The 10221-nt window shown below is 44.9% G+C and overlaps 1 protein-coding gene across 1 annotated transcript in view; it reads right to left on the bottom strand.

Moving 5' to 3' along the window:
* Positions 1-250: 250 nt before the first annotated feature.
* Positions 251-10221, bottom strand: part of LOC124657324 (indole-3-acetic acid-amido synthetase GH3.8-like) — a gene marked incomplete at its 3' end in the record, with an annotated part of 28932 nt that continues 18961 nt past the window's right edge. Inside the window, exons 3-4 of the mRNA XM_047195895.1 lie at positions 8846-10198; positions 251-263 (exon numbers count right to left, since the gene is read on the bottom strand). Of these exons, the coding sequence (XP_047051851.1) occupies positions 251-263; positions 8846-10198 (1366 nt within the window). The remainder of the gene's footprint in view (positions 264-8845; positions 10199-10221) is intronic.

Here is a 10221-nt window from a genome sequence, read left to right as displayed (position 1 = left end):
GTATTTCACTATCTCTTCGCCGAACTAGTGCACCTATTAGGTGTGTTGGGGACACAAGAGACTTCTTGCTTTGTGGTTGCAGTGGTTGCATGAGAGGGATATCTTTGACCTCTTCCTCCCCGAGATCGATAAACCTTGGGTGATCCACTTAAGGGAAACTTGCTGCTGTTCTACAAACCTCTCGCTCTTGGAGGCCCAACACTGTCTACAAGAATAGAAGCTCCCGTAGACATCAAGCACTTTTCCGGCGCCGTTGCTCGGGGAGGAAAGGTAAAAGGCACTCATACTCCGGTTCCGGGTAACGATACTTTTCCGGCGCCGTCGTGTGTGTGCTCGAAGCTATTTCCTTTAGATCCTGCAATTGCATCTTTTTGTTTCTTGTTTACACTAGTTTGGCATAATGGACAACAATGAGCTTCTTATTCTATTTCCTGATTTAAAACATGGATTATTTGATGCGAAAATTAAAAAACCTATGAAATCTTATTTGCATGCCTGGTAGTAATATTAGTATGAACGCTTTGAACACCATTGTTGATAATGATATAGAAAGTTCTAAGCTTGGGGAAGCTGGTTTTCATGATCTTTTTAGTCCCCCAAGCATTGAGGAGAAAATTTTCTTTGATGATACTTTGCCTCCTATTTATGATGATTATAATAGTGGTCTTTTGGTACAACCTACTATGGAGAGTAAATTTTATTGTGATTATACTATGCCTCCTACACTTGATGAGAATGATAATGATAGCTACTTTGTTGAATTTGCTCCCGCTATTACTAATAAAATTGATTATGCTTATGTGGAGAGTAATAATTTTATGCATGAGACTCATGATAAGAATGCTTTATGTGATAGTTATATTGTTGAGTTTGCTCATGTTGCTACTGAAAGTTACTATGAGAGAGGAAAATATGGTGGTAGAAATTTTCATGTTACTAAAACACCTCTCTATATGCTTAAAATCTTGAAGTTGAGCTTGTCTAGTTTTTCTATGCTTGTTGCATTATGCTTCTTGAACTTGTTTATTTACAAGATTCCTATGCATAGGAAGCTTGTTAGACTTAAATTTGTTTTGAATTTGCCTCTTGATGCTCTCTTTTGCTTCAACTACTATTTCTTGCGAGTGCATCATTAAAACTGCTAAGCCCATCTTAATGGCTATAAAGAAAGAACTTCTTGGGAGATAACCCATGTGTTATTTTGCTACAGTACTTTGTTTTATATTTGTGTCTTGGAAGTTGTTTACTACTGTAGCAACCTCTCCTTATCTTAGTTTTGTGTTTTGTTGTGCCAAGTAAAGTCTTTGATAGTAAAGTAAGTACTAGATTTGGATTACTGCGCAGTTCCAGATTTCTTTACTGTCACGAATCTGGGTCTACCTCCCTGTAGGAAGCTCAGAAAATTAAGCCAATTTACGTGCATGATCCTCAGATATGTACGCAACTTTCATTAAATTTGAGCATTTTCATTTGACCAAGTCTGGTGGCCTAATAAAATCCATCTTTACGGACTGTTCTGTTTTGACAGATTCTGTCTTTTATTTCGCATTGCCTCTTTTGCTATGTTGGATGAATTTCTTTGATCCATTAATGTCCAGTAGCTTTATGCAATGTCCAGAAGTGTTAAGAATGATTGTGTCACCTCTGAACATGTGAATTTTTATTATGCACTAACCCTCTAATGAGTTGTTTCGAGTTTGGTGTGGAGGAAGTTTTCAAGGATCAAGAGAGGAGTATGATGTAATATGATCAAGGAGAGTGAAAGCTCTAAGCTTGGGGATGCCCGGTGGTTCACCCTCGCATATTTTAAGAAGACTCAAGCGTCTAAGCTTGGGGATGCCCAAGGCATCCCCTTCTTCATCGACAACATTATCGGGTTCCTCCCCTGAAACTATATTTTTATTCCGTCACATCTTATGTACTTTGCTTGGAGCGTCGGTTTGTTTTTGTTTTTTGTTTTGTTTGAATAAAATGGATCCTAGCATTCACTTTATGGGAGAGAGACACGCTCCGCTGTAGCATATGGACAAATATGTCCTTAGGCTCTACTCATAGTATTCATGGCGAAGTTTCTTCTTCGTTAAATTGTTATATGGTTGGAATTGGAAAATACTACATGTAGTAACTCTAAAATGTCTTGGATAATTTGATACTTGGCAATTGTTGTGCTCATGTTTAAGCTCTTGCATCATATACTTTGCACCCATTAATGAAGAAATACTTAGAGCTTGCTAATTTGGTTTGCATATTTGGTTTCTCTAGAGTCTAGATAACATCTAGTATTGAGTTTTGAACAACAAGGAAGACGGTATGGAGTCTTATAATGTTTACAATATGTCTTTTATGTGAGTTTTGCTGTACCGTTCATCCTTGTGTTTGTTTCAAATAACCTTGCTAGCCTAAACCTTGTATCGAGAGGGAATACTTCTCATGCATCCAAAATACTTGAGCCAACCACTATGCCAATTGTGTCCACCATACCTACCTACTACATGGTATTTATCCGTCATTCCAAAGTAAATTTCTTGAGTGCTACCTTTAAAATTTCCATCATTCACCTTTACAATATATAGCTCATGGGACAAATAGCTTAAAAACTATTGTGGTATTGAATATGTACTTATGCACTTTATCTCTTATTAAGTTGCTTGTTGTGCGATAACCATGCTTCGGGGACGCCATCAACTATTCTTTGTTGGATATCATGTGAGTTGCTATGCATGTCCGTCTTGTCTGAAGTAAGAGAGATCTACCACCTTTATGGTTGGAGCATGCATATTGTTAGAGAAGAACTTTGGGCCGCTAACTAAAGCCATGAATCATGGTGGAAGTTTCAGTTTTGGACGCATATCCTCAATCTCATATGAGAATAATAATTGTTGCCACATGCTTATGCATTAAAGAGGATTCCATTATCTCGTTGTCCATGTTGTCCCGGTATGGATGTCTAAGTTGAGAATAATCAAAAGCGAGAAATCCAAAATGCGAGCTTTCTCCTTAGACCTTTGTACGAGCGGCATGGAGGTACCCCATTGTGACACTTGGTTAAAACATGTGCATTGCAAAGATCCGGTAGTCCAAGCTAATTAGGACAAGGTGCGGGCACTATTAGTATACTATGCATGAGACTTGCAACTTGTAAGATATAATGTACATAACTCATATGCTTTATTACTACCGTTGACAAAATTGTTTCATGTTTTCAAAATAAAAGCTCTAGCACAAATATAGAAATCGATGCTTTCCTCTTTGAAGGACCATTCTTTTTACTTTTATGTTGAGTCAGTTCACCTATCTCTCTCCATCTCAAGAAGCAAACACTTGTGTGAACTGTGCATTGATTCCTACATACTTGCATATTGTACTTGTTATATTACTCTATGTTGACAATTATCCATGAGATATACATGTTACAAGTTGAAAGCAACCGCTGAAACTTAATCTTCCTTTGTGTTGCTTCAATGCCTTTACTTTGATTTATTGCTTTATGAGTTAACTCTTATGCAAGACTTATTAATACTTGTCTTGAAGTACTATTCATGAAAAGTCTTTGCTTTATGATTCACTTGTTTACTCATGTCATTACCATTGTTTTGATCGCTGCATCCACTACATATGTTTACAAATAGTATGATCAAGGTTATGATGGCATATCACTTCAGAAATTATCTTTGTTATCGTTTTACCCGCTCGGGACGAGCAGTAACTAAGCTTGGGGATGCTTGATACGTCTCCGACGTATCGATAATTTCTTATGTTCTATGCCATATTATTGATGATACCTACATGTTTTATGCACACTTTATGTCATATTCGTGCATTTTCCGGAACTAACCTATTAACAAGATGCCGAAGTGCTAGTTCCTGTTTTCTGCTGTTTTTGGTTCAGAAATCCTAGTAACAAAATATTCTCGGAATTGGACGAAACGAAGACCCAGGGGCCTATTTCGCCACGAACCTTCCAGAAGACCGAAGAGCATACGAAGTGGGGCCACGAGGTGGCCAAACCACATGGCGGCGCGGCCAAAGGGGGACCCGCGCCGCCCTGTGGTGTGGGCCCCTCGTCAGCCCCCCGACTCTGCCCTTCCACCTACTTAAAGCCTCCGTCGCGAAACCCCTGATGCGAAAAACCACGATACGGAAAACCTTCCAGAGCCGCCGCCATCGCGAAGCCAAGATCCGGGGACAGGAGTCTCCGTTCCGGCACCCGCCGGAGCGGGGAAGTGCCCCGGAAGGCTTATCCATCGACACCGCTGCCATCTCCACCGCCATCTTCATCACCGCTGCTGCTCCCATGAGGAGGGAGTAGTTCTCCATCGAGGCTCGGGGCTGTACCGGTAGCTATGTGGTTCATCTCTCTCCTATGTACTTCAATACAATAATCTCATGAGCTGCCTTACATGATTGAGATTCATATGATGATGCTTGTAATCTAGATGTCACTATGCTAGTCAAGTGAGTTTTACTTATGTGATCTCCGGAGACTCCTTGTCCCACGTGTGTAAAGGTGACAGTGTGTGCACCGTGTGGGTCTCTTAGGCTATATTTCACGAATACTTACTCACCGTTATGAATGGCGTAGTGAAGTGCTTATTTATATCTCTTTATGATTGCAATGTGTTTTGTATCACAATTTATCTATGTGCTACTCTAGTGATGTGTTATTAAAGTAGTTTTATTCCTCCTGCACGGTGTAATGGTGACGAGTGTGTGCATCCGTGTTAGTACTTGGCGTATGCTATGATCATGATCTCTTGTAGATTGTGAAGTTAACTATTGCTATGATGGTATTGATGTGATCTATTCCTCCTACATAGTGTGAAGGTGACAGTGTGCATACTATGTTAGTACTTGGTTTAGTCGAATTGATCTTTCATGCACTCTAAGGTTATTTAAATATGAACATTGAATTGTGGAGCTTGTTAACTCCGGCATTGAGGGTTCGTGTAATCCTACGCAATGTGTTCATCATCCAACAAGAGTGTAGAGTATGCATTTATCTATTCCGTTATGTGATCAATGTTGAGAGTGTCCACTAGTGAAAGTCTATTCCCTAGGCCTTGTTCCTAAATATCGCTATCGCTGCTTGTTTACTTGTTTCTTTGCGTTACTCATCGCTGCGTTACTACTGTTGCGTTACTACTGCTTGTTTACTCGTCCCGGGCAAAACACTTTTCTCGGTGCCGTTGCTACTACTTATTCATACCACCTGTATTTCACTATCTCTTCGCCGAACTAGTGCACCTATTAGGTGTGTTGGGGACACAAGAGACTTCTTGCTTTACGGTTGCGGGGTTGCATGAGAGGGATATCTTTGACCTCTTCCTCCCTGAGATCGATAAACCTTGGGTGATCCACTTAAGGGAAACTTGCTGCTGTTCTACAAACCTCTGCTCTTGGAGGCCCAACACTGTCTACAAGAATAGAAGCTCCCGTAGACATCAGACGAACTCAAAGAGTCTTCCGGTCTTTGTAACTTGTGCATCACGAAACCTCCGGCTCCGCCTCCTATATAAGGGGGAGTCGAAGGAGAAAGAAAGGATCGATTTCATTGTCAACATAACCCTAGTTTTCTAGCAGTCGAGTACTTTTCCGGCTGAACCCTAGAGATCTACTTGCCCTCTACTTCTTACGAAAACCCTAGTCTACAATCTGTAGGCATTGACAAGTCGATACCTTGTCAGCAATGGCATTTGGATGAGAAAGCTGAAAAATCCAAAAGTCATGGGTTTCGTCAAATTGATGCACTTAATAATAAATGGAAAATCCACGACGAGCAAAGTATGTGAAAGGCCACCATAGAGGATCAAGAAAGCAAGCTTTTCAACTCGGCCCCAACATATGTGAATGCAGTTGCAACAAGCCCAAGCTTTTAGGATACCCGTGTAGTCATGTCCTCAGGGCGGCTGCAGCGCAGAACATCAGCGTGGAGAACTACATATCTCCGTACTTCAACATCCAGAACCTACTCGGAACTTGGAACGGTGAGTTCTGGACCTGGGGACTCGCTCGACCCTATAGGGACGAGTTTCTAGAAAGAACTACCAATTGGGTTCCGGACCCGACGTTGAAGAGAACCGCAAGGGGATGACGCCAATCTCGACGTCATAGGAATGACATGGATCATAGCTAGGCAGGAGAACCTCACCGTTGTCGCCTTTGCAGATGCCCCGGTCATGCGCGAAGGGAATGCCCTTACCGCACCAACAATAACACTGCATGATGTAAAAAAAATTCAAATATTTGTATGTCTGGTGTGCTGTAATAAAGAGACATGTATTAATGTATTATTGTATGATTATCGCATCGCTACATGCATACATATTTAAATTATTATTTTACTAATGTGTGATTAATGTATTAATGTATGATTATACAATCGATGGATGCAGTTTATGACGTCGGATTTGCCAGACCTTCTGCGAAGATCCTGCGATGCCGGACACCGTTGCCACCTCTGGTTGAACCCGGACGCCTACCCAAACCCACCTCCGACCTTCAAGGTACGAACCATTAAGAACAGGTTTCTTGTTAACAATGTTTATGAGGAACATCTCAGGGCTCATGGACTTCTGCCATATTCTAAGCTGACATCAAGCAGGGAGAAGTTCACGTTAGACCCATTTCTTCTATCGGCCCTTGTTGATCGTTGGAGACCTGAAACCCACACCTTCCACTTAAGTTGTGGGGAGCTGACACCTACGCTGAAAGATGTTTCCATGATCACCTGTTTGCCAGTCAATGGTACTCCTTTGGTCCCTATCTCTTATTCTAGTATTTGGCCGACTGAGGTATAGGACCGTCTTGGCGTGGCAATGCCTGCTACGAGCCACGGAGGGTCACGTCCTAGGGGGGTCCCTCTAAGCTGGTTGGTCAATAATTTTCAAGAGTTACCAGCTCATGCAGATAATGCGATCATGAGGCGACATCTTTTTGCGTATTTATCGTACCTATTTGGTATAATATTTCCTTCATCCCATGGTGACATTGTTCTTCCGGGTTTAATTAAGATAGCCGAGAACATAGTAGATTCGCCTCCACCTCCCAGCCCTATATACAGCTTTGGTTCTGCAATGCTCGCTAATACCTACAGGGGTTGTGTGATGCAACAAAAAAAACCAATGCATCTTCAAAGGGACATATACTTGTTGTAAGCGCAGAGTTTCTTCAGTTATGGTCGTGGGAGTACCTTCCAGTTGGGCGTCCCCGCATAATGAACCCAATTCACCCCTACGGCGGTGAGTCCGAACAATATGCCCCTCTTACCTTTGGAAGTCGATGGGTACATGCTAAAAAATTATGATCAAATAATGTGGTACACGGTTACTACCCTGAATACCACCAACAGTTTGAGGAGCTGCAGGAGACCATGGTCAAATGGGACCCATATACGGAACACGATGTGTACGCTGTCTGGGGTCTTGTTCCCCCACCACCAGATATGCTGCGAGACAGACGGTTGTGGTTCACATGATGCAACCTACTCTTTATTTGGATGGTTGAGTCATACAACCTAGAGCGTGTCATGCGTCAGTTTGGTATGCATCAGGATGTTCCCCCACCATCACCAAGACGACTTTTTGTTGATGTTCATACGTAAGTTTGATCACTCTAATAGAAACAATGAATTGCATTTCAGTTAATCTATTTCATTATTTAATAAAACTTATTGGATTGTAGACAAGACAATAAAGGCATGAGTTGTTTCGACTGGAGTCACCGTAATCAAACATTGATTACGAAATGGATTGATGAAGCAGAGTCCAATAAAATACACAAAAATAGGTAATTCTATATTTTAATTCATTTTATCATCATGTACGTGCTAATGTAATTTATCATTAATGCAGACGGTAGAACAGTGAGATATTGTCAATGAATAATGAATGGTACCGCGCTAGCACACGGACTCTGTTCACCGGTCCCCCACCATCGAGTCCGATACACCTCACATGGGCCTCAGCTTACCACCGTGACACTTCGGTACTTGCTATATAAATTTAATTAAGAAAACTTGTGTTTATATCCAATATTAATATTTTTTTATTCATTTAGATTGACGAGTTTAGGCAGATCGCACGGGACGCCCAGTACACTTTGAACAGGCGCAACATGGATAGTTCAGAGAGAAAATACATGGTAAAACGTATTTTTAATACTGCCATAAAAGGGCTTATGCATTTTTGTTGCACTCGCCATGATGCTGTTGTCAGTCGAGCATTCGACATGCCGGAGGCGCCGTCGAATAGACCGAGTATGAAACGTGTGAACCAGTCATCCGCCACACCGACCATAGCAGTTCCCTCTACCTGGCATACATCTAATCCACGACGTGACTCATCTCTACTTGACCGCTCACAGTCCGCACACATATGTAAACACCATGGCGCCACACAGGTACTCAAGTTGTGTACATCTATTTCTCCTGAACTTACAACAATGACATTTTTTTTCCAATTGTAATAGGACGACGATCAATTTCCGTCATATCCATCTGGACAACAATACTCCTATACAGAAGGCGATTATTCGCAAAGATTCAACACTCAGGTATGCTCATATTTAATAATTACCTACTAACACGTGATTATTTACATGCCAATTAATGACCTGTTGTTTACGTTCGAATGAATCTTTTGACCCTACGTGGTCCAATATGGGAGCTGGTTTAGGTCACAATATGCCTCCACCGGGGGATCGTGACCACATGCAGTCACAATACCCAACTCAGTTTAATTTATATTAATTACAACAATTATTGCGGTCATGTTTGAGACACAGCCGTTCGATACAACTTGCCAACACCACCTAAAATCGGGGAGCTGCCTCCGTTTAGTCATAGGAGGTCCAACGGGGCAGGGCAGCGCTGAAGTGGCTGGACACGGCACATGAGTCGAGCAGCTTGATAGCCGGCGGGAAGGTGACACAGCGGGGCGTCTTGTACTGGTTGATGGAGGCGCCGCGGGAGATGGTGTAGTCCATGAGACCTTCGAAGGTGCCTGGCCGGACGACCCGGATCTCGAGCGGCCCGACGGAGCCGTCCACCACCCGGCTCTGCCTGTACACCGTGTTCAGGGCCTCCTCCATCTCCAGGCAGCAGCCGTCCAGGACCTCCTTGTCCACCGCCACGGCGCCAGCCAGCAGCAGCAGCTCCCAGTAGACGACGTAGTGGCCTGGGATGCGATCGGTGCAGGTGCGGCTGGTGTACTCCGCGACGGACGCGCCGTGCGGCCGCAGCAGCGCCGAGGCCCGCTCCACGGCGCGCTGCAGATCCACCTCGTCCGTCTTGTCCACGTCCACGGACAAGACCACGCCGGCGCGGCGCACGAACTGGAACTGCGGCGCGCTGTTGTGGAACCCTGACACGCGCAGCACGTCGCCAACGCGGTACCGGTTCAGCCCCGCGAAGGTGGTGATCACGATCTCGTACTCGCGGCCGGCCTCCACCCTCGCAAGATCCACCAGCGCCGGGACCTCGTCGCCCTCCTCCTGCTCGTCGCCGTCTACCGGGAGGAACTCGAAGTAGGCCAGGTTGGGCATGATGGTGTAGGACACCTCCGACGGGTCGCACAGCGGGCGGAGGTTGACGCCGAAGTAGCACTCGGAGGACGCGTAGGAGAGGGACACCATGGGCAGGCCACCGCTGTAGTGTCTCAGGGTGGGGACGTACTGCGCCATGGTGCCGGTGATGACGACGTCGAGGTACCTGGTGTTGGGCCAGACGCGGCCGAGGATGCCGGCCCACTCGGTCTTGCCGCACTCTTCCCGGACGGAGCGGGCGAGCTCAGGATCCGGCCGAAGAATGCCGGCTACCGCCTCACGCACCGACTCTTCCGCGACACGTGGGTTGAGCGTGCCGGCCTCGATGTCGGCGGCGAGCTGCTCCCAGTTGAGCTGGAGGAAGCGGACGGCGCGAAGGAGGCCGGTGGCGAACACGGCGCCGATGCGCAGCACCTGGTGGCGCTGGCACAGGCCGCACAGCATCTGCGCGTACATGCTCTGGAACGTGTCCGGGCAGATGATGGCCGCCGTGGGGCTCGTGTAGTCACGCAAGGGGTCGTGCGGCCGGTTCCTGAAGCCCTCGCTCTTGTAGATGCTCGTCAGGAAGGGCCACACCGTGAGGCCACCCGCCGTCTTGGTCTCCGGCCTCACGAACAGGAAGTAGAGTGCCTTCCCCTTGTCCAGACCAGGGAGGTGCCTATGGATTGTATACCAAACCAA

The sequence above is a fragment of the Lolium rigidum genome, chromosome 5 (assembly GCF_022539505.1).
Source record: "Lolium rigidum isolate FL_2022 chromosome 5, APGP_CSIRO_Lrig_0.1, whole genome shotgun sequence".
In the NCBI taxonomy this organism is placed as follows: domain Eukaryota; kingdom Viridiplantae; phylum Streptophyta; class Magnoliopsida; order Poales; family Poaceae; genus Lolium; species Lolium rigidum.
This window is presented reverse-complemented; position numbering and strand designations above follow the sequence as displayed.